The 25,213-nt window shown below is 49.8% G+C and overlaps 1 protein-coding gene across 2 annotated transcripts in view; it reads left to right on the forward strand.

Annotated features, from left to right (window-relative positions):
* Window positions 1–25,213, forward strand: part of Pax5 (paired box 5) — a 170,041-nt gene that overhangs the window by 125,210 nt on the left and 19,618 nt on the right. For both annotated transcript variants that reach the window (XM_027403196.2, XM_035439893.1), the window contains one exon: window positions 10,018–10,119. In XM_027403196.2, the coding sequence (XP_027258997.1) occupies window positions 10,018–10,119 (102 nt within the window). The remainder of the gene's footprint in view (window positions 1–10,017; window positions 10,120–25,213) is intronic.

The raw sequence follows: 25,213 nt of genomic DNA on the forward strand, positions 1-25,213 counted from the left end.
ACTTCTGGGAAGACACCGTGAACATCCCTGAGGGAGAAGAAGTATCTGCAGTCATGGCAACAGTGACAAGACAGGGGCAGGGGCAGGTATGTTGCCTTGCACTCTTCAGTTAGGCCAAAGTGGACCTTGGCATGGGATGAGAGTAGGGAGGCCTGGGAACAGCGGCCAGAATGGTGGGAGAAAAGGAGGGACAGTGTGGTCTAGGGTAATTTGGTGTCATGGGGCAGGACACAGAAAGTCAGGAGGGCTCAGAGACTGACTGGGTGTGAAGGAGAGTCTCATTTTCATAAGAAATGTTCTCACTCTGAAGCCAGAGTTTCCAGGAAGCTAAAAGTGTCACCCACAGGAATGAAAAGGCAGGGTGTCCCCAGGGAGCTGACTGATGCCCACCTGTCTTCCAAATGCTGTCTGTCTGCTTCATTTGGCCTCCTCCACCATCAGGAGGTTTCCTGTCTGGCAGGTACCTGGGCCCTGGGCAGCAGTCCTGACTCTAGTCAGGCCTGGCAGTGGATGGAGCTGCTGCTGGTGAGGTGGGTCACGTGGGACTCCAGGGCCTTGAGTACGGGTAATGTAGGAAAACTGGAAGTCTGGGGCTAAACATTTGGACATATTTTCTTTGTTCTTCAGGATATATTTTTTATTATAATTTCATTTTTAAAATTTTAAATAAATTTTATAGAACCTTGCAAAAAGCAATTATTTTCATATTTTAAAATCTCATTAATTATTAGCATTGACATAGTTGAAATATTCCAAATGAAATGAAACTACATGAAAGGCAGGACTCCACTACTCTTAGCTATCTGAGCAGGTACCTCACACCCATGTCCATACTTAGAGAGGAGACCTGGCAATGGCATGCAAGTTAGCAGCCCCGTCTCCTTCCAGAGGTTTCTTTTCTGGACCATGATAACAAGACTGACTTTTAACCTCTTTTCACTGGGTGGAGCTCAGAGGGTCGGGGTGGCGGGGTCTGTGTACAGGTATTGGGCCAACACTAATGAGTCTGTCTTGGCTGCAGCCAGCACCAGCCTCTCTATCTGTCCTCAGACAAAGGCCACCAACTCATAGGGTATTGGAATGGGAAGAGCCCTTTCCAACCGGTTCCACCATAGTCCTTTATAGTTGGGGCAGAGGGAGAGACTGCATTCGGACACCTCCTTCCTGTGTGCAGGACCTCCTGCCCACCAGGGACTGTCAGGACCAAGGACAGCAGCTCCGCTCTTGGCCAAGGAGCCATCACTAGCTTCCTGTCCACTAACCCCACCCCAAACCCATTCACAGCTAATGATTGCCTCTCTAGCGAGAATGGAGTGGTTTGTCCATCCTTGCTCTCCCTCCCATTCGCCATCAGGTAGGTGGAGGGGGAGTTGAGTCTGTGCCCCATGGCATTCAAAGTGAAGGCTTTGCACACTGTCAGAGTAATGAATTCTGCAAGGGCTTGAAGCAAGGGCTGGAGGATTTTTGTGTCATGTGTCTAAGAGTGACAACCCCCAGTGGTTAATTACTGCCACACGATGAGATCCGAGCTGGTAGCAAAATGAGATAAGTTCATTATGAGCTAAATTTGAAGTTAATTGGATTCACACACACACACACACACACACACACACACACACACACACACACCAGTATACATACAGACTACCTAGGAAGGGTCTGTGTGAAAAAGAAAAAGTTGCATCTGAGCAGAAACTAGTAAGTCGGGCAGGTCTGGTCATCTTATGGAGGTAGCAAGGGAAAGTGTCTGAGGTGTGGGGGAAAGGAGGCCATACCTCTTTCAGCTGAGTAGAACTGAATCATGGGGCTAAGGTCGTCTTAGCAGACATTTTCTGAGCACCTACTGCATGTCAGGCCAGGGCAGGAAGGCAAGGGACAACAGTAGCTCTTGATCTCTGGAAAGCCCCTGTCCAGAGGCAGGAGGAGGATAAGAGTCAGGGTGCAGGGGAGGAAGGTGGAGGGACTCGGGGTCAGAATGCCCAGGGTTTGGGTGTGGCTCCACTCCTTACCAACTGTGTGAACTTGGGCAAGTGCCTAAACATAACCTCTGCAGCTTCATTCTCATGTCTGTAAAATGGCTAGTAATAGAGCTTGTCTTACCAAGGTGTTGAGGGTTAAAGGAATGAGTATCTACAAAACACAAATGGTACTTAGAACATGGCTCATGCTAGAAACATAGCTGGTGTTGAAGATTAGGCAGGAGAAGTACTGGCCTAAGGTATGGCTCATAGGAACCCCCCAAGAAAGCTGTGGCTCTTCTGATTGGCCAGTATGCAGGGCTGCCCAGAGTTAAGGTGAAGGAAAGTAGACACCACCTCTACATGGGAAGGGTTTCAAAGAATTCCCAAATTCATTTTAAAAAGTCAAAAAGAGTGTCATTGGTTTAGTCCCTAAAGGTACTGCTTTTCCAATTATAGAAAGAGACTCAGATAATTTTATTATTTTCCTAAAATCACACAGGTAGTAAGTAGCAGAGGTAAGATTTGAACTCAGGCCCATGTATTTCCCAGACTTGACCTCTCCCTGCCACATTCTGAGATCTAGATTTGGTTCTGGAGGTAACTGTGAAGGGTGTGTGAAAGGGAAAGTGGTTATGGGGGCTCCCTGGCTCTTCAGACCAGACCCTCACAAGGCTGGCCCAGCATCTCCTCCCTGGAGGTAAGGCTGCCCTCTGGTGGCCATGCTCCTCAGGTCAGCTATGGCTTGCCTTTGCCCAACCCTGTTCTCTCCCCTAGATGCATCCCAAAATGCCTTCATCTGTCCATCCAAATTCACACACCTTCATTGTCCCCCCAGGACTTTCTGTAAGACTTTCAAAATCTAACCTTGGACTTCCTTTGTTTATCGGCTGCCGGGTATATGAGCAGTTTCCATTTTCTGGCTATCACAAATAGTGACACTATGAACACTCACAGACAGCTTTTCACAGGGACAATTGGTCCCATTTCTCTTGGTTGTACAACCCGAGAAGAATTGCTGGGTCATGTGGGGACTCTACGTCCAACCTTCTGAAGAACCTCTAGACTTTGTGAAGTACTCACACCATTTTTCCACTCCCTCCAGTGGGAGATGAGAATCCCAGCTCTCCTTCATCTATGGAAGATTGTATTCTGTCTTTTTAATGCAACCATCCCAGGAGGGGGAAACACTGTGTCACTGCAGCTTTGATTTGCATTTCCCTAACTGCTGGCCAATGGTGCTGAGGGGCTTAATCTGGGCTACTTTTTATCCATGTGCCTATGAAAGTCCTTTGCTCATTTGTAATTGGTTTGTCTCTCTCTCTCTCTTTTTATTAATTTCTGATGTTTCACATATTCTAGATGAAGCCTTTTATGAGAAACCTGATTTGCAAATGTTTTCTACCATACTATGGGTTATCTTCATTTTCTTTTCGTTTTAAAACTTTTTTAATGAAAACAATTTAGGCAGGTCTTACTATGTAGACCTGGCTGTCCTGGAACTCACTATGTAGACCAGGCTGTCCTTGAGCTCACAGAAATCCACCTGTCTCTGCCTCCCGAGCGTTAGTATTTATGGTGTGTGCCACCACTGCCTGGCTCATCTTCATTTTCTTATTGGTGTCCTTTAAAGCACAAACATTTTAAATTTGCTTATTTTTTATTGTTTGTGTAGCTTTTAAGAAAGCCTGGCCTAATCCAAGGTCATGAATGTTCATTTTTTCTTCTGAGGTCCTGCAGTTTCAGTGCTTACACTTAGGTATTTGGCCATTTTGAGTTAAGTTAAGGCACACATCTGGTTATGAGTCATCATTACTGGTCTTCCCACACATCTAGCCTGGAGGCGACTTGAGCCACTTTCCCAGCCTGTGTGTAACTCCGGTTTTTGTCTCAGAAGCACATGGGATTTGTTCTACTGACTGTTGTGAGGGACTTAGTCACTTAATCTTTTTTCCCATCTAAGCTCCCCTTGTGCCCCAGTAAGCTGGGGTCCTTCCCTCACCCCAGGCTGGAGCTGTGTGCACACTGTGGTTTACTTATCTTCCTGTCCATCCCATTGGTTTTCTAGTCATGAACAGGCATCACACTTTTAATTATAAAGACTTCCCAGGAAGTTTTAGCATCTGGGAGGCCGGTTTCCATGTGAGAGACACTTAATAACCCAGCAAGAGTTTCACTAGACATCTGAAGTCCCCACCATCCATTTCCTCTAAGACTTTGAGTCAGTCATGGCTCTCCTCTGGGTTTCAGTTTCCTCAGTGGTACATGAGGAGGAAGTACCAACTCTTTCCTTTCCTCCCAGAACTGAAAAGAGCGAGGCTCTGTCTTGAGTTTCAAAGTCCCTAGAATTGCTATCAGTGGGCAGGGCTGGTGCTTAATTAGTCTCTCTAAGAGAAGGCTACACAAAGTCGTACAAGTGTACTCACATGTAGTTCTGTGTGTCAATAACCTGATCAATTCATTCTGTTTAGTTATCGTCATCAGTACCATAGCTGTACAGCAAATGATAGAAACCATCCCCTCCTTGGTGGCAAGGGATGTAAAAATGAGCCTCCATGTTGTACTGTGCTTGGAGATGTTGATTCTGTTTGGCCTCCAAGGCCAGAGGCCTGGACCAGCTAAGCAAGAGCTGCTTTGTACTGATGGAGGCCAGTGATCGAGAAGGGAATAGGCAGGGGAATGTCCATTGCTGTCAGGGTCACGGGATCCACAGCTCCAGGCCAGGAGAGTCCTCAGAGGCCAACATGGCCAAGCTGAGCCCTCTGTGTGTTCCCTCCCAAGGATGTGTCCAGCCTCTGGTGTCCTTGGAGGCCCCAGGAAGTGTGTTTGTAGTAGAGAATGAATAAAAACAGGATAGGTCTCACACATAAATCTTGTATCAATCATCAGAGGCTTAGCAGATCACACTGTAATGCAGGGCCAGCAATCACTTGTCCTGCACATGCCTTTAGTGGTCAGCAGGAACCTGGCTGAACTCGGGGAAGATGAGTCACTCTGCTCTAGTTCCCTGCTTTATGGATCAGAGGCTAGGTGAGACATGTTCTCATGCTGACAGCAAAAGTACACAGTGCCACACATACTCATGCAGCAAGTGATGCCTGGGAATAGCTGCTGGTATCCTGTTGCCCAAGGCAAGGCACATGGCTGAGGCCCCGTGGGGTAGAAAAAACTTCTCTGTCTGGTAAGGAGAGCTAAAACAAAAACAAAAGACAAACCATTCCTTTCTGTTTCGTTAGTTTTCAAAGGTGGTTATGTCCTTGTTATATTTTTGGAGTCCTTTTTCAAGATAGCAGCAAAAAAGGTAAAATGTTGTTTGTAGATGAGGACACTGGGGCTCAGAGTGGTGCAGGGTCTTTCCCAAGGTCACACAGGGGTTAAAGGTAAAGCAGGGTAGGCAGCCCAGGAGTTGATGCTCTTGCTCACTGCTCTTTTGGCTGCTCTAACGTATTAAGCCAGAGTCAATCTTCTGCCCTGGTACATACAGAATTTTGTCAGTCATGAAGACAAAATGGATAGTGTCCACCAACAGCCTCCAGCCTCACTGGTACTGGTACCCAGCGGAAGTGCAGGGCGTTGAAATGACACAAAAAACTGTCAGTCTGACTTCCTCAATTTGCCCAACAACAGGTTTCGTGTTCTGTGAAAGTACTTGTAACCATAGGATGGAGCCTCTGTTTCTGGGGTGTTTTTTCAGTAAAAATGGACTCATGGGTAACACAAAGGAGCCCCTAGGAACCAAGAGACTCAGTAGCAGGGTTCCTTGTAGAACACACATCACAGTTTGCCAGCTTCTCACAGGGCACCTTGTTGGAAAGAGAAGGAATGAGTCCCAGCACAAGGGCAAGTGTAACGACCAAGCTGGAGCTGGCACCAAGTCCCACCAAGGCTGTGCTTGGAAAGACCCTGCTGCCACCAGCCCATGGCATAACCCTCCAGGAAGTGCTACACACCAGCAGGGGAAATTGAGGCTCCAAGCACTTACAACTTTGCATTCATAGCCCTTCACACGTGTGTGCACTTAGGCCAGCAACAGCTTCTGGGGCTCTGAGAGGTTGAACTGGGAAGTCTTTTTAAAGTTGGGGAAACTGAGGTCGGAGAGAGGGGTAGTCTGACTTGCCCAGGGTCCCACAGAGATTCAGAACAAAACAAAACAAAAACCTTCATTTCTCTGTCTTTCCTGCCTCTCCAACACCTCTTCATTCATCCTGGTGACATTGGGAGCAGTGTGTCACATAGTATACTGTTTTGTCTAGTCAACTTTACTTGCAAATGTTCATTGCAATGAGTAACTGGTCTGGTTCAAGGCCTTTGGTTTCTGGTAGAACATCAACACTGAATCCTCACTGAAACTCCTCTGGGGTATCCCATGGCCACCTCAAATAATGGAGATCATGTAGGTACCGTCCCTCAGGACCAATAGCTTCACTAGCTCCAGCAGGTCCTGGATGGGCCTAGCTGTGGGCCTGGGTGGTAGCTGAGCTGGTCAGTCCAGGCCACTGGGGCCACCCTCCTTGGGTGAGGGGATGGATTCAGCTCTCCTATGCCCATGCCATCAGGGTTGTTTCTCCCTCACCTGTGGGGAGGTGTGGGGCCATCTCTCCCTGGAGGGTCAAGGTCAGATCCCTTGCTGCAGTGTCCAGTGAGAGGCAGGGCTAGCTTTCCCAGGGCCAGCTTTCCCAGAGCCAGCGAAGGACAGGACTGGCCCATCCTGACTCTCTGATTTCATCCCACATGGCTCCTATGACCCGTGAGGTGACACAGACCACAGACATCAACCCAGAACCCAGCTGCAGCTGGACCATGGACCCAGGCATGGCCCTCAGCAGGAGCTTGGGCCCATTTATCTTAATAATTCTATGGGATTTGTTTTAAATATTGACTTATGTTTGTCTGTTTTGTTGGTCTTTTCAGATGAGAATGGACATGTTCAGGGTGGTCCAGCTATAAACATCACTTCATTTTCAAATACCAACTCTTGGCTGTACTTATGGTTGTGTCTGCCTTTTTGTTTCCCTTTCTGTATTGATTCCTTCCTCCTCCTTTCCCCGAGTTGCTTTATTGCTTTTTCATCTGGCCCGAGTCAAGCGCTTTGCCAAGGTTCTGATTTTCTGAACCTTTGCTTGAAGGATAAAGGTTTTAAAGTGTGTGTACCAGCAGCAAAAACTGTTGACCGAACAACCCAAAGGGCAGACACTTGTTGAAGAGTGACCAGGATCCCAGGAGGCAGGTTCCCTGGAGTCCAGTCCAGGCCTTGCTCAGAGTCTCTGAGTTTCCATGGGCACACACTGCCATTCTCAGGGCCCTGCTCTCCATCTCAGGCAGCTGGTGTATGCATGAGCAACTACACAGGTGGGCTTCACCACAGCACCCTCCATCTTCTGGGAGACATGCTTGGCACCAGAAAAACATGTTCACTATAAAAATCTATGTGGTCAAATTTCCTTCTGGAAGATGGAGATAATAAGTAATGGTGACAGTGTCCCAGCTGAGAGATGGGACTTCAGGAATCAAGGCCAGAAGTACAGACAGTTCATAGCAAGGCAGTGGAGTGGACAGATTGGCTAGCCATGTAGACCTGGACACTGGTTCACACAGCAAATCGCATTTTCCTATAAGGAGGGAATCATATTGATACCTCACTTCCCCTAGTCGTTGAGGGCTAGAGGTGTTGACCTTTTCAAAATTCTTGGCAATAGCCGTGTGTTTTATAATTTCTTTAAAGCAAGTGTTCTTTGCTTGCAGTTGTCATCCTTGGGTGGGAACCTGGGGTCAGGGACAGGGTAGGAGATGCTGCCCAAATTAGTAGAGACTCCCATGACTGATAGAGATGCCCCACACCAAAGCAGCCCTTGACTTTGGCTGTCTCGCAGACTGGCTATTGACATCTCAGCCCTGTGCTGAGTATCTGACTGGTGCCTATTCTGCTTCCTGAGGTATTATCACAGCTCTTTGTCATCTCATCCCTGGTCACTGACTCTGTGAAGAAGACTGAGGATCAAAAGGCCATTGCCCCCTTCCTCCACCGGGTCTCAGTTTTCCATCTGCAAAATGGCAAGAACAACCCCCTCTTGAGTCACCTCTTGGACAGGAGTGGAGGGGACTGCAGGGATTCCTGAGACCATTGCTTCTCCAGCAGAACGGCTTCTTTCTTTAGGCCTGTGCCCTACTGACCTTGGGGTGTGAAGACTTGACTTGGAGCTCCAACTTTGCAGAGAGGCACAGGAAGCTTAATAGAGCAAACCTCCTCAGTCGCCTCAGGTTCTGCAAGCTTGGCCATTTGGTTTTGCCTTGGACTCCCTTGAGAGGATTGTCTGGGTGCAAATTGTGCTAAGGATGAAGGACTCCCAGAGTTAATCTTGGTGTGTTTGCTCAACTCTAACATCTCATGTAAAGACACCTGAGCCAGGGTGGCCAGCCCAAAGCCAGGAGGTGATGAGCAGGGGCAGGTAAGGGACTCCATTGGAAGGCTGTCTGGGCTTCTTGAAGTTCTGAAAGGTTGGCAGACTGTGAGATGGGGCAGCCTTATGATTGGTCACAGACTGATGGCACCAGAAGGGCTGTGAAATCTCTCAGGACATGCTCCTGCTCTCATGCTACATAATGGCTTGAGTTCTTGGGGGGGACATTGGTGAGTGGTGGCCCTCCTCTGGCCATCTATTGGTTGGGCTGGGTTCAGAGTCCTTACTGGTATACTGCTGGGTTTCAGGAGGGACTGACAGGTGCTCTGGGACCCATCTTGGCTCTGCATGATCAGCAGTCACTCATCATCCCGCCCACGGGCCCCTTCTCGCTGTCCACCTCTCCCTGTCCTCAGTGCCCACACCCTAGTTCCAAATCTACATCATTTCCCATCACTTCCCAGTGTGGCAGACAGTGGCCATGCCCCCTTCCTTTGAGGGTAAGCTGTCAATTCTCTCCCCAAGGACAGTGTTTTCCCTCAGGGTCCAGTAACCACAGAACTCGGTACTTTCCCAAGGTCTGGCTTCCATGTCTTACCAGTGGTCTCCCTGTCATCTACAACCTGCAGGAGGATTTGAAGACTGGCAGGCCCTGCTCCTTCCTGAAGGGACACAGACAGGGACACAGTTGTTTTTTCCTTACTTATGGCATTCTGCTACCTTGAGATTCCTTTCCACAAGACTCTTGCATGTTTGGTTACCCTGTGGACTTAATCATGAAATGCCTACTATGTGCCACAAGATACCTGCTCTGCCACAGGTCCCCATGAGATCTGAACCACTTGCTCACCTTCTTCCACTTAAGGTCTCTTTTGTCATCTCCAAAATGCCACTGTGGGCTGGCCAGGGAGAGCTGCCAGCGCTCTTCTTGCATTGATTCTTGAGCAGACTGAAAGTCTCTAAATGGATTCCCACCTCTCTGGCAGGGCCATGGTGATGGCCAGGAAGTCATCCCTGCCTTCAAAGAGCTGCAAGTCGCCACTTGAGGGTCAGGGCCTTGGCCTCCATGAGTCAGCTGCAGGGCAATGTTGGTGTTGGGAAAAGTGCCCTGTATGGTCATAGAACAAAGGAACGGCTCTGGGTCTTGGGAGGGAAAATGCAATATGAGGCCAGAATTGGAGCTGGAGGGTATGGGGGCCTCCCACCATAGACTGTTGGGAATGGAGGAGGGAGATGTCTGAGCCTATCTTTGAAAGCAATGGTAGGAGGCTGTGACTGGAGGAGGATGGACTGTATGCTGAGAGCCAATCAGAGGCAACAGGATGGAGGTGGAACAGTCTAAGTCACACTTGAGGAGCACACAACCTGGTATATGGCACTGCCATTGTCCCTCCTCCCTGAAGGGTTCTGACTTCTCAGAGATAGACCACAGTTCTGGCTCGGTCCTTGCCAAGTAGAGCCAGGAGAGCTGGTGTGGAGTGTGTGTGTTTGTGTCTGTCTGTCTGTCTGTGGTATGTGAGCATGTATGAATGACATGGGAAGTAAGGCATGCTAGAGTTCAGCATCCAGAAGTGACAAACGTGTAGGATGTCCAGGGAGCGGTGGCCAGGCATCAGGCTGCAGAGATGCTCAACCTGTGATCTGTTGCTTTGATTCTTCAGGCCGCGACTTGGCAAGCACGACCCTTCCCGGGTACCCTCCGCACGTCCCCCCCGCCGGACAGGGCAGCTACTCTGCACCGACGCTGACAGGAATGGTGCCTGGTGAGTTTGCACTGTCTGCATCTCCACAGCAGGCAGCAGATGGGGTTGCTGTGGGAGGGCACTCTCTGCCCCAAAGCAGCCCAGGTGACTCTATGCTTCTGAGAAATCAACCTGAATAAGTCAGCAGAGGTTGACTCAGCCTCTTCTGCAGCTGGGTCGGCAGTGGGGCCAGGCTAGCAGTGGATGCACTGTGAGGACACTTAAAAAGTCCCTGTTCTGCCACACTGGGCGCCAGAACCCAGAGGGGTGCAGGGCCAGCCGGTTGGGGTATCTCCCTAGCTTCCCCCGGCCCCCAGCTTCTCCTTTACTCCTCAATCTGTGTAACTTGAATCACAAGTTACACAAGGCACTTTGGGTGGCCTTGTCCCTTGAGTGTGAGCACAGTGTGTTTTCAGGACACATAGGTTGTTGACTACTGAGTTTGCCACTTGAACTATACTGACCACCGTTAAAAACTTACAATCTGTCCTTCCAGCGTGAAGTGTCAGTTTTGACATCAAGAACAGAGATCACCACTCCTTAAAGGATGTCCTCTGTTTCCCCTCTCCATCCATCCCATGGGCCAGGGTGTGTCCACAGAACTAAGGGCTCCTTCCTCCATGCTGGAGGCCCACACAGATGGAGCTGAGCTCCTTCTGGCTCTATCTCAGGGCTGCCCTCTTGAAGATGCCCTAATGGCCTGTCTGTGAACCCCTGATGGTGAGCCCTTGGTGAGGACTTGAATGAGCTTGAGTATAAGGTATATAAGTCTTCACAGGTGTGTGGAGAGGGGCTTCACATGGCAACAAGTGGAGTATATTAGGGCACAGGTAAGTGGGGTTTCCTGCACTGCACACCCTGGCAGAGAATATCAAGGAGCCCCAGAATTCAAAATTCCATTCTGGCCTAGTCGTGTGCACAGTGTATTTAACAAGGTAGGAGGATGGAGCATATTTCATTTAACGGTTTGTTAGCTTGATTTATGCCTTTTAAATATGAGACATATGGGAAATGGCCTCTGTGAACACTCTTGTCCTGGGCCTTGCCAACACCGAGGAGGCCTGCCAGGTTGCAATGCAAACACTTTGCCTTTCCTGCTGAAAGGATGGCCCTGTGGCAGATGCCGGAGGGATACAGTGCACGGGCTAACAGGTGGTGGGGCACACGCTGCCACCACCACACTCTTAGTTAGGCCCCCTCATTTTCCAGTCTCTAGTGGGCTCAAGAACGGCTTTCGCCTTTATATAGCACTTCCATATCAACAGGCAAACTTCTTTCTCTTGTGCTTATGCAGAACAATTCTGTCAGATGGGCTAGCTAGGGAGTATAACCCCATTTCTCTAAATGTCTGGGACCCAAAGAAGTGGACTGAAGGGAGGAAAGCAAGGATTATGGTCGGGGAACCTGATGCTCAAGGACCCTGAATTCTTCCTTCTCCGTGTCTCTCCCGCTGCTTCCTGACCCGGTTTCTCTTCCTCATCCTGACTGGCTCTGAGCTTTCTTTCTTCCTACACCCACAGCACTTAATGCCAGATCAAGACAGCTTAGTTCCTGCTCCCCACTGTCCTAACTGCTGTCATGTCCTGCTTCTACATTATCTCCAAACCGGTTTCTTGGATGGCCTGTGTCCCAGCACAGAGGGCCTTGCCTTTCAGCAGAGCAGTGGTCTAGCCTCCATGCATTGCCAAGGTCTGGCCCTAGCTTGCTTTGTGGACCCCTCTTCCAACCTTCCCTGTCCCCAGTCACTCATCCTTTTCATTCTGTATCCTTGGCTGGACCACTTTCCACCTCGGCCTGTTGTGATCCAGCCTCCCTCTCCAGGTCTGAGCACAAACATCACTGTCCACAAGTGTCCAGGATGGTGCCACCTGTGGCCAGTGTTCTATGCTCCATCAGCTAAGTGGTGCACACTGCTCTCACTGGAACCTTCTTAGCGTTGGGCACCATCACGGCACCAAGCAGGTCCTAGGTACTTTCTGTGAGTGTTGGCTAGGGTACAGAGGCAGGGCAAAGCAGATAAGCCTGTGTTTTAATTTCCTGTGACAAGTAGAAGAAAACCCCAAATGCTGTGCTCATGATAATGGGAGCATTCTCTCTCATCGCTGTAACAAGTTTGAAGTCAGCATCAAAAGGCCAAAAGGCTGGTGCTGGGAAGCCCCACTCCCTGGGAAGCCCTGGGTAGGAAATGGTTCTTCCTCATCTCAACTTGCTGGACTGCATCACCCCAAGGCCCAGCCTCCATGTCACCCTCCTCTTCTGTCATATGAGGGCACCCCAGCATTTGGGGGCCGTGTGGGCAATCCAGGTCATCCATAGCTCAAGTTTTCAACCTCTCCACATCTACCAACTTGTCTTGGCGCTCGCAGGTTTCACATAAGGAGACTCACCCTTCAGGTTCTAGGGACCAGGATGGGACTATTCTGTGATGTGCTGAGAGCTTTGATCTTACATTTGTTCAGATTTCTGCTGCTTAACCTCTGAGGTCTCTAAGTCCTTGAGGTACTTACTGATGGGACCCCATTATCACAGCCCTGGAGGGCCTATTGGCATATTCTGAGAAACAGTTGACATGACTCCAGGGAAGCTGTTATCTGGTTTCCCAGCTCTGAGGTGGCCACCCTGGGAAGGATGGTTTCGCTATGTGAATCAGTCTCCCCTACTTGCTATGGGCCTGCAGTGCAATCGGCAGGGAAACTGGAAACCCCATGGCTGTCTGCCTCTGTGGGCTTTAGGAAATGCATGTCTGTCACTGCTTCCCACATATAAGTGGAACCTTCCATTTATACCATTTGCTTTCAGGACACACACACAAGAGGGACTGCCTCCAGGGTACACTCAGGCAGTTGAACTATGGGGTGTGAAAAAACGGGTCTAGCGTGTTCTGTGTTGAGTGGCAGCTTGTTGGCACACCCTGCTTCTTGGCCCTGCTGCTGCTGCAGTGCTATCTGTCCCTCCTGCTCCAGGGTGTTCTCATGTGGGCAGAGCATGGCACCCAGTTTCTCTGAGGTGTCTGTAGATGCCCTTTCTGCAGCCCTTTGCAGGTGGGTTACATTGAAGAAAGCAAAGCCTGCATATTATATCAGCTTAGGATGGAGACAGTTTTCAGATTTTATTTTCATCAAGTCTCAGCAAATGCCAAAAGTTTTGCACCAAAGATTCCATAGTGTCCTGATCAGTGAGTAAGTGCCAATGCCTGCCTGGAGATATTTGTGCAACCTCACGGATGTTGACATGGCATTTGGAACTCTTAAATGCCCTGGGCTGCAGGGAAGGGAGCCCGCTGCCCTTTGGCTTTAGTGATTCTGAAAACAAGGTAAGCATCTTTGAGAATCACTCAAGGGATCACGGACTCCCTCCTCAGCCCCTTGTGTTACTCCTGCTTTTTAGCTTTAGGCAAAAGTACCAGCAGGGCTGACAGTGCTCCCATCTTCCCCAGGCTGTAGCAGATGCAGAAGCCGATAGACAGGAGGCCTGTCAGAGCATGTGCACCAAGGAGCATAGCCAGTCCCTGTGGTCCCTAGAGTCCCTAGGGTCCTTATAGTCCCTAGGGTCCTGGGCACTCTAGTAGTCACTAGTAGTCTAGGATTGGGAAAATTACTTCTAGAAGCCTTGCCGTTAAGTTGCTCACTGACAGTTTTTGGTCTCTGAGGAGGTGGTAGGTGAGGACAAGGGACAGAAGGAGCATCTGAAACCAGAGGGGACGTCTGGAGCAAGCTGCAACCTGCTAGCCAGGGTTAAGGAGTGGAGGCTAGAACCTGGGAAGGAGCCTGCTCTTTGGCTGCAGCACCTGAGGCTTTCTCAGTTCCTCTCCGCCAGCCTACCTGGTTCACTCACACCTTTCTGTTACCCTCCATAGAGAAGCCTTCTCCAAATGCCCAAGTCTATTAATTTCCTGTTGCACCCATAACAAATTACCATAACCCAGTGACCTAAAACAATGGAAATGCTCTCTCCCAATTCTTGAAGTCAGAAGCCCAAACAGTCTAATTGAGCTAATGTCAAGGTGTTGAATTCTTTCTAGGCACTCGAAGGGGAGAGCTGTTTTCTTCCATTCTCCAGCCTGTGGATCCTGCAAGCATCCTTTGGCTTGTGGCCCCGTTGTCTCTTATTTAAAGTTGGCAGTGTTGGGCCTCATCGCATGGGCTGCCACCTTTCTCTCCAGGCCTTCCTCTATCCCCTGTTAAAAGGGGTCCTGTGCTTACCTCAGGTTTGCCACTCAAGCCAGGCTAATTCCTTTTTTCTTCAGGACAGTTAACCAGCAACCTTGATTCTCTCTGTCCCCTGTATTTCTCTCTATGTATTCACAGTCTCTGGGGACTAGAATGTCAGGAGAGGAAGGATCTGTCTGTCTGTGGCGAGACTATCCTCGATTCTGCTTCTACTAACCAGGGTTAAGGAGTGGGGGCTAGAACCTGGTGGGATATGGCCAAGTGTAGCAGGGACTTCTGTATAGTCTGCCAAGTTTTACTCATGGGAGTAAAATACTCTACACAGGTGGTAGATATAGTTGAGACACTTTATTCCCACCCTGTGTAGAGACCCTTCCCATAATTAGGACAGATCCCAGTGAAACCCAGTAACTGGACAAGTTTAGAAAAGGCCCACAGAGGCTAGCCAGCAAAGCTTGGAGACTCCAGCACTGAAGGGAGGTTGAACCTTTGCCCTCTGGGTGCTTCTCTAAAGAAGGGCTTTTGTTCTTCATTTGTGTGTGTGTGTGTGCGCGTGCGTGCGTGCGTGCGTGCGTGCGTGCGTGCGTGTGTGTGTGTGTGTGTCCACTTTCTCCTTGAGTTCTCATTGGGCCTTCTTCTGGAACTCTGGCTTGGGCTGGGCCCCAGAGTGCACACCTGTTGCTTGTTTCTGACTCTTTGCTGCCCTCTTGTGGTCTCCAGTCATTCTGCCATGCTAGGAATGGATGGAACCCAGACATAAACAGGAGGAAGCCACAGGTGGTCCGATCTCTTGTCCACTATTGCTATCCACTCTTCTGGCATTTCCTAAGAAACACTGAGTGCTAGTTCTGGATCCACTGTGGCATTTCAGACCCAGTTGCTGCCTTCAGGGAGCTCACAGTCTAATTTGGGAGACAGATTTTTTAAAAAATCATCCCATGTGCTGTGTTAAAAGTTATGGCATCCAGGAGATGACTTAGTGAGAACATGATGACTTGAGTTCAATCCTATGGACCCACATAAAAAATCCAGGCATAGTGGAACACATTTATCATTCCAGCTCTAGGAAGGCAGAGACAGAAGATCCCAGGGGCCTGACGACCAGCTTGCTTATTTGGGTGAAATAGTGACCCTGAAGTTGTGCTATGGCTTCCACATGCATCCAAATGAATGTGCGTCCTTAGATAGATAGATAGATAGATAGATAGATAGATAGATAGATAGATAGATGATAGATGATTGATAGATAAATGAACAGATGGATGGATAGAAGGATAGTTAGGTAGATAGAGGGATAGATGATTGATAGATGGATAATGGATAGATGATAGATGATTGATAGAAAGCTGGATAGATAGATGATAGATGATTGATAGAAAGATAAATGGACAGATGGATGGATAGATGATAGGTAGGTAGATGGATAGATAGATAGATGACAGAAAGATGGATAGATAGATAGATAGATAGATGGATAAATAGACAATAGACAGATGAGAGAAGAACTCCAGGAATCTATACAGTGCTCAGGAAGTCTGAGGAAGAGATTATTGAGTTGACTGGGGCAATGGGATAGAGCAGCGGGAGTCAGGGGAGCTGCCTTAGAGATCATTTGCACAAAAGCTTGAAGACTGGACTTGCCAGTCAGAAGTGCCAGTACTGGATTAGAGACCAGTACTGTCATCTAATAGCCCCAAAGGGACCAGAAAGCATGTGCACCTGAGAGGATCTGGGTCTGAATCTTTGGGGAGAAGAAGAGAAGAGCAAGAGAGGCAGGCTGGGCCTGACAGACAGGCACCATTGTAACCCCCTTGAGTGTCAGGCTGTGAGACAGTGTTCTGCTGCATATGTCTGGAGTGCGCTTAGGACCTGAGGCTTCTGTGTCCTCCCAACCAGCTCAGTCCTGTGGGGGTAAATCCACTGAGGTGTCTCTGGCCTTGGGGAGAAATTGGCAGCCCTCACAGGCTTTCTGAGATCTTGCTACAGTTGGGGGGAAGGTGCTACAAAAAGGCCCCCTGGGACTGAGGGCCCTGCCTGAGCCAAGGAGACCTAGGTTCTGATGCCAATGTCCAGACTGTCAGACAAGAATAGGAGGGCCTTGTGCACGATCCTGGGGCTTCCTGCTCCTAAAATGGGAGGCAGTGGGTGGGGAAACAGGACTGAACACTAAGGAGTTTTTTAGTCTTGCTACTCCAGGCTGGTGTCCACGCTAATATCACCTGGTCAGCCTAGAGAGCTCTGGAGTGCCACCATCTCTACTCTAAATGGGCATTAAATGCTCCCAGGTTCTCTTTATATTTATTTGGGGCTATGAAGTGATAGAGCTCCCCCCCCCCAGATGGCAGGTGTGACTTGGGAAGGGATTGCTGTAGGAAGGATGCCAAGGATTTCAGATCTTACTTAGACCTTCCACGCTTCCACAGGAAAGGTCCCCAAAACTGCCTCATAGGCCAGGACTACCTCTCAGGACTGCCACACCTGAAATGGGTGCCCAAAATCTTGGGAATCTAGAACCCTAGGACACGCTAATAACCTTCGCTCCATCGTCATAAGCTAAGTCTCTTTCAGAAGCGTAAAGATGGGGAGGCAGCACATTCCAGGTGCAGCAGAGGCTAGAATCTGTTCACACAGGTCAATCAGAAAAAAGTTCCTAGCTGAGAAAGATGGCTCAGCCCAGGTACCCTTGGTCTGCCAGGAACACTTGGCTGCACTAGGGGAACTTGGGGATGGTAGATGAGGAAGCCTTATCATGGGTGTTTCTCTGGTTCACAGTCAATGGCTCCCAGGTCTCTGGCTCCTCTAATGGTAGCGGTTGACCCAAGGCTCCAGTCACGTGGTATATGAAGCTGCATTGAGATTCTGACCAAGTTTCCACCAAAGGCCCTTGTTTTCTTACTTTCCTGTTGCCATAACGAGACACCATGACCAAGGCAACTTATAAAACAAAAGCAGTTAATTGGAGGCTTGTTTACGGTTTCTGAGGGTTAGTCCCGTTATCATGGTGGGGAGCATAGTGGCAGGTAGCAGATGGGCATGGCACTGGAGAAGTAATGAGCGCTCACATCTGGTCCACAGGGGCTGCTATTAGCTTTTGAAACCTCTAGTGACACACCTTCAGATCCTTCCCACTAACTGGGGACCAAGTGTTCAAATATAAGAACCTATGGGAGCATTCTGGTTCAAACCACCACAGACCCCTCTACTGGTGGTATTCTTTGAAAACAGTACAGTGCTTAGGTGGATTAAAAAGGCTACAGTCAGGATTTACTTTAGAAGGAATGAAAGTGTTTGTGGGAGTCCTGCACATTGGATACATAAGGAGCCTGATGTCTTCAAGCCCCCCCCCACACACACACACGGAGAGGTTGGAGCGCTTGGTTGGTACAGAGAGGAGCATGGGAGGCACATGGAGTTCTAAGGAGGACGGATGGTCTCTCTGGGCTTGGGTTGGGCCATCAGCTTCTAGGTCCTGATGATCAAGGCAGATCCTGATGAGAGATATGGATCCTGTACTAAGAAAGGATTAGGATCCCTAGATCCTGGCTCACAGTCAGTACAGAGCAGATTGACCCCAGGCCTAGGACTCAAGGCTGTTCATCTGTGAATGCGCCCAGTACCACTGCTCGTCAAAAGGCCAGCCAAGAGGACCCATGGCAGTTTTCTCTGGTTACCTACCTGAGTCTTTCCTGGGGGCAAGTGAGGAAGAGCAGATACAGCATGGCTTGGCAGGGGATGAGTAGGGTAGAAGAGGTTGCAGTCTTAGGAGGAGCCAGGTCAGACAGCACCCTACAACCACTCTCCTGCCCTTGCCCAGGGCTGCTCATGCTGGAGAGCCCAGGGGCTCACACCAGCTTTGCCCACCGGACGTCAGTGATCTGACCCCTTAAGGCTGAGGATCCTCACTCACTCCAGAGTCTCAACCCCTGCCAGACTGGAGATCCTGCAGGTCGCCCACCCTGGATGTCCTGTAAGACTGTCAAGAGGGGTGCAGGATCTCAGACAGGCCCTGTACAAAAGACCTATTCCTTTTTCAGGACATAACAGTCTGATGCCTGGGGCGGTGGGGGGACGTGCTTTGCCTCTGAAATTCAAAAAGGAAACTGGCAAGCTAGCATTAATAAATGCTATGTGAAATGTCTGCATATTGCAACATTAACTTTTATTAACTATTACATTTAATGCTCATAAAAATTTCATCACACTTGAAAACAATTTTAGGTTAGATTGTCTCACTTTGTAAAAGTTCCCAAGTACACACCATGATTGCTAAGAAATCACAGCTAATAATCACTCACATTGCTCATGGTCAAGTGGTTTCAAAAGCAAGAATATGGATATAAGCTTTTTGTAATTTCAGAGCAGAAAGTAATAATGTGTTGTAGTTCTGACAGAAGGGGTCTTCGCAAGATGGTATTAGGTGCCCGGGGAGGAGGAGCTTGGAACAGACCCGATTTTCTGTTGAACCCCATTGACCACAATGAATAAAGGCAAGGCCTTCAGATGATGAGGTGTCAGCAGCCTTCAATTCCTTCCTTCAGTTATTAATCATCCACACAGGAGCCTAAGGACACCTTGTCAGGCAAGTCCTTTAGGGCCTAGAGAGGAAGAAGTGCAGTGTCACATAAGCCCAGGGAATTAGCCAGGCCACGGGATGCTAGGCTCAGGTGGTGTAAAGGGTGGTGTAAAGATGGGACTAAAGCCTTCAGAGGTATCTGTGTCACTGTCCCTCCCTTGTGTAGGACCTAAAAAGACAGTTCTCACCTGGAGAAACGTGCTAGTCAGTGAGGGGAGGGGAATGAGAAAATGAAGGGGCTAGAACGTGATGGTACACAGAAAGAAAGGGCCTGAGCCATGCGTTGTCCTGTATGCACTGGGCCCTTCTGAACCAGCTCTGGCTTAAGGTTTGCCTCTTTGGCTTGCTGAAATCCACAACCCCCTGTTTCCAAGATCTTGTTGTCAGCTGTCAGTCCTCAGCTGGAGCAGCCATCACCTCTATCTCAAGGCTCCTAAGACATTTGTCTCGCTTCTCGGCCTTTTGGCTAAGATCAAGCATGGAAGCAATGGGAGTCGGTAAGGTGAGGACTTTTCCCTCCAAGGGAAGAGCATTCTCAAATGTTAGCAAATCTACATACTTCTACCACCCACCCCAACCTTCACAGTGTTGACCATCCAGAGAGGAGACACACACTTGTTACCCAAATTGCCACTGAGAGCCCCTGGTGAGAGCAGAATGTTCACCCTAGTTCAGAAGCAAGTCAACAGCTCTGACGTACCTAGTTTGGACTCACACTATAGGCAACCTGGGAGCAACCAAGCTGAGTGAGGTCTAAAATTCCTATCTCAAGTTCAGCCAACCTTGATGCCCCTGGAAACTAAGAGGGTATGGAGCTTATTTGATAGGCACTGGGCCCAGGAGAAGAATATGACTTTCCTGGTGCTCCCCTGAGATGCCAGACAGCCTTCCCGACCCATAGTTCCCTCCCTGGCCAGCCAAAAGCCCTTCCTGCTGGGATTCTAGGGAACTGCATTTCAGATTCTGGGATAATCCTTTCTCCCTCTCTATCCATCTGCCAATGTGTGTGTCTACCCCAGGCTAACCAACGCTTACTCTTTGGAGATATCTATTTGTCATTAAGGGCCTCAATTCCCCTGTGTGCACCCCAGGGCCTTGCCCATGGTTAGCTCAACCCCAGGCCACCAACCATGATCTGCCTTCGTGGAGCTGTTGGGACTATGTGCCCCTGTCTCCTGATTGCTTCTAGGGTTAGACCCAGCCTGGAACTCTGCTTGGAGGGGGGACTATGCCCGGTCCCAACACACAGTAGATGTCTGGGAGATGTAGGTAGAACTTAAACTCTACAGTCACTGCTTCCTCACTTGACTGGCCTGAGTGGAGTCCAAGCACAGGGTCCAGGGTGTAATTAAACAGGGCTTGTGCTCCACTTAAACGCTGCCCTAATCCTTCCAGTATGTGCTCTGGCTGCTCTCTGGAAGATACTGAGACAATGGCCCTTGTTACCCTCTGTTTGAGCTATTTATTTTTTTTCACTTTTCCCTCCTTCCCCTCCTGGGGGACTTGCCTCTCGCCCTCATCCCTCATGTTTTCCCTTTCACTTGACTGTCACTCTCATTGTCCTCCTGGGGCCTGGAAGGCAGGGTGACAGGCAAAAGGAGCCCAACCAGGCCAGGGAGGCTGGAAATATAGTCATTAATGGGAGCTGGGAAGCCCAGATGTCCTCCCTGAATGCGGGTAATTTGTTTTTAATGAAAAACCACGCGGTGACCCTGAACAAATGAATTTTCTTTATAAGGAGTCTATGTGCAGAGGCACAAATAAAGGACTTAAGGGTGACTTAAAGCCAGGCTGGAAAGGAAGGAAGGAAGAAGCAAGGGGGGGGGCACGAGAGAAATGAAAGATTTTAAAATGACAACTGTCTCCTCCTATTCTTTTGTCTAAAGAACATCCCAGCTCAGACATGCTTTTGGGACTGCCCTGCGAGACCAGAGTACAGGACAGTTGGGACCATCTTGAGACATTTTTTCACCCAAGTGCTATGAACATGACCTCCCATTTGCACAGAGCTTTATAGTTTCCAAACATCCAGGCCTGGATGTTGGCCCCAGTATACAGAGATGAAAACTGAGACTCAGGAAAAGGGTTGCTCTAGAGTCACACAGCAAGTGGAGATTCTGGATGACAAGGGAAGGACGCCACCCATTTGCAGTTTGACTCTTCGACCCTCTGTATTCATGTCTAGAAGTGGCTTTCTCTGGGGTCACCGGAGCAGCACAGTGGCCTCCTGAAAGTGAAAGTGTCATGTCTATACCGAGGGGCCTGGACTGAACTACATGCTCTGGGGCTTGGGGAATGTCCCGCTTTTTCAAGAACACGCTAGGTAAGGATTCATACAGAGAGAACACCCAGGAATGAGACTGGGGTGGGGGTGTGGGGGACAAAAAATAACTGATGAAAAATTTCTGTGTCTGACTTTCACTACTCAGGAGCCTCCCACTCCCAGGCTCCTTTATGAAGGTCATGGTGAGTGAGGCAGCCATGTGGGCACTGCAGCTAGGAGCCCTGCCCATCGTAGGCAAGTCCACCCTATTGGAGAAACACGACAAGTGGTTGAAGCAGGCCTGGGGTGGGGAGTGCAGATGGGCTCCATGCTAATACATACCTCTCAGGGGCCAGAGAGGCTTTCCTGCAGTCTACAGCAACATCACTCTCCATCATGAATAGAGAGGCCTGGAGTCCCAAGCTAAGGACAAGAGGGGGCTGTGGGCAGAGTCACGGGGAAGGCCTAAGGAAGAACCAGCCTGCTTTTATGTCCCCATCACCTCAGTCCTTCCCTGAAGCAAGGAAAGGAAGCAAGCATTCCACCTCTCACCCTCACACAGACTTGGCGTTTCCAGAAAGGTCCCAGGCACCAGAGCTTCTAATAAGTGTCCCACTCTCATGCTCCTGCTGGGGCCCATGGGCCTGGCCAGCTCTGAGATGGTGTCCCTCTGCCCCAGGCCAGCAGACTAGAGCCTGGAACCCGAGGTATTGTGTGTGTGTGTGTGTGTGTGTGTGTGTGTGTGTGTGTGTGTGTGTGTAGAGAGAGAGAGGTCTCCTTCCAGCTCAGCTTTTCACCCTAGACAGGTAGCTGGACAAAACGCAATGATGTGTTCTTCCTCTGGGTTCAGCCCCTCTGGAAATGGTAACCCAACCAGAAAATCAGGTAAACAGAAAACTCAGACCACAACCGGTGGCCTGCAGTCACTAAGTCTTCACTCTGGGTTAGGCCTTGGCTGAGTCCTTGCTTCCTCAGACACCAGAAGCAGACCTTCCTCAGAGCAGGCTTCCTGGAATTGAGGGTTTATTCTTCACCAACTTCCCAGGTGGATTTCAGCCACACCAGGCTGGCTGGAAATCCTTATGACAGAATAAGAGAGCTGCCAACATTCCTTGTGGTGCTGAACACACACCCACCTCTCCCTTATGAGGCTCCTAGAGTGGCCACACCCCTCCCCACTCCAGCAGGAACTGGGATCATCCCGGGAAACAGTGCCTCTCTGAATGCATCCCAGAGCATCCTTCCAGAAAGCACTTCCAACCAAAACGATCACTAGAAACATGGGCAAGTTGCTTTTTCTACAGTGGACAATTGCAAACACCAGTCAAGGTTGCCAGTTGGCAAGTAAATTCCGGAAATGGCTTGGCTTCGTTACCCTGCCACTGAGCCAGCTGGGTGGGGTCCTCATTTGTTAGCTAGCTTCTGGCTGTCTTCCTTCACTCCAACTCATTCGTTCCCTCTTTCATTCATCAGGTCATCACAGGCTCTTCCATGTTGCTGAGCCTGGTTCACAGTGGGCACAGACAGGACCATATGATTCTGAAGCCCCAAGAGCTTCTATGAGAAGTGGCCCTGTTTCATGTTCAAAATGGAAGGAAGCCAACTTGAACATGGTGTTTGGGAGTGGTTTTGCTGGAATGATAGGCCCAGGAGGCAAAGAGGATACAAAGAGGGCGAGGTTTGAGGGACACAACAGCTGGAGGCTGGCCTGCCCACAGGGATGCATGCCTGACTGGTGACCAGCTCCAGTCCCATTCATGATGGACCTCCCTGGGAGAGCTCGGAGGGAAGGCTGGCACCTGCAAATCTCAGTCCTGAAGCAGGGGCTGACCCATGTGTACAAACAGGGGGCTCGGTATTTAGGAGCAGGGAGGAGCAAGGGAGGTACCCTGAATGGTTGCCTGCTTTGGAAATTTCTATGCATTTGTAATAACAAAATTACCATAATTTGCTCGTTAACGCAGCTAGATCAGTCAAGCATTGTTCCTTTGCAGGCGGGCTGGGAGGTGTGAGCCTCTCTGCACACTCCACACACCCCAGCCAGCCTGCCAGCCCGTTGGAGCACTGGAAATTAGCATGCAAATGGTCCTAATTCGGTGGGCGAGCTGTCAGGCAGGCCTCTCCGGCCTTGTCTGTGTGAAGGCCCTGACAGCCCAGCTCCAGAGCTGGCCCACCCTCCTTGCTCCAGCCAGGAGGAGCTCTGAGGGGCACCTCCAGACTGACAGCTTGGCGGCCTCCCTCCCTCTGCTAGCGCCATCAGGCCTGGCGGCAGACTCCCCAGGGAGCAAGCAGGGCCTGCCACCATGCTGGCCCTGAGGCAGGCTAGCGGGTGGGCTGTGGGGGAGGCTGGCCATGCTCAGGCCCACCAGCCTGGCTGGCTTGGGCATATGGAGCAAGGTGAGAATGGAGAGGTGTCCCCTGACTCAGGGTCCAGTCCTAGCCGATGGGCTCCAAATGTTCCCATGGGACTCTGGGAGTACCTTCTCTATCCGCACATGGGAAGGAAGGTGGTTCAACTCCTGATTCCAGGATTTCTGGCCTCTGAGGGAAGAAACTGGTTGAACCTTGGGCTCTGGATATCAACTTCTCATATCATGCCAACCACAGAACCCCTGGATCTATGGTAACATCTCAGGAGCACATCTGTTTCCAATCCTAGGGCTGCTGGGAACTTGTGAAATTCCCTACATGAGTTAGGAAAGAGGCTTGCCAATTTAATTTCTTTTGGAGAAAGGGTTTCAGGGCTCCCCCAAGTGGACAAAGTGAGATGCCTCACTCCCTACACTCCTGTGTGTGGTGGGATAACACACACACACACACAGAGAGAGAGAGAGAGAGAGAGAGAGAGAGAGAGAGAGAGAGAGAGAGAGAGAGAGAGAGAGTTTACTCAGTTTCCATATCTATTCTCTGCCAGAATCCTCACCACAACCTTGAAGTCACATCTTGCACTGCTTGCTTGGTGCGTGGTCTGGCGCTCTCCAGCCTCGTGGCAAAAGTGGTCAGAGATTTCCATCCTTTGGAAAGATGAGTCTTGCATTGAATGTTTCTGATGTCTCCTTACCGCCACCATTGTTCCTACAGACCTTTATTGTGCTTCATTGAGACAGGGTGTAATGGCTTGAGTGAAGATGGACCCCATAGGTTCACAGGGAATGGCATTATTTGAAATGATTAGGATGTTTGGCCTTGTTGAAATAGGCGTGGCCTTGTTAGGGGAAGTGTGACATTGGGGGTGGGCTTTGAAGTTTCAGAAGCTCAAGCCAGGCCAAGTCTCTCCGACTGTTCCTGCTGCCTCCCAATCCTGATGTAGAAAGCTCAGCTCCTCTCCAGCCTCACGTCTGCCCATGGCCACCTTGGTTCCTGCCATGATGACAATGGGCTAACCCTCTGAACGTAAGCCAGCACCAGTTACGTGTTTTCCTTTATAAGAGTTGCTGTGGTCATGGTATCTCTTCATAGCAATAGAAACCCTAAGAAACCAGGTACCGGCCTGCCAAAGCTTGTTATGTATGTCAGAGACCCGCCTGCCTGTCTGCCTCCCAAGCACTGGGATTAAAGGTGTGTGAGCCACCACTCCCAGCTCCAGTGATCCCGAGCAAGGTCGTGTTCTCCCTTGAAGTGTGGATGCCAGAGTCCTTCCGAGACCTCGTGGCCACTTCTCCCTCATCTCTTACCTCTCCAGCCACACAGGACTCCTTGCTCCTCTGCCCACCTCAGGGCCTTTGCACATTCTCTTGCCTCTGTGCTTCCCACCATATGCAGTTGGCTCTCACTTCCCTTTTAGTCACAGGGAAGGCATCACTAAAATCATCTAAAATCTCATTTCCTCCTCGGCATTTTCTATTCCATTCCCACCTTATGTCTCCTCCTTGCACAGCACTGTCTGGCACACTGTGTGTTCTACTTCTACGCTCTGGCTTTACTGTGGGATTGTTTCCTCAGAGTGTAAGCTTCAAAAGGGCCAGGACTGCGGTCTGATCTGCTCAGGCCCGTGGCTCCATGTCTAGCTCAGGCACCTTCTCTGTGCCTGGAAGATGAACAAAGGGGTGAAAGGGTGACCTTGTTTAACACTGGCCTCAAGGTGGGCACCTGTCGGGTCTCCCCAGCACA

The sequence above is a fragment of the Cricetulus griseus genome, chromosome 2, assembly GCF_003668045.3.
Source record: "Cricetulus griseus strain 17A/GY chromosome 2, alternate assembly CriGri-PICRH-1.0, whole genome shotgun sequence".
Classification (NCBI taxonomy): domain Eukaryota; kingdom Metazoa; phylum Chordata; class Mammalia; order Rodentia; family Cricetidae; genus Cricetulus; species Cricetulus griseus.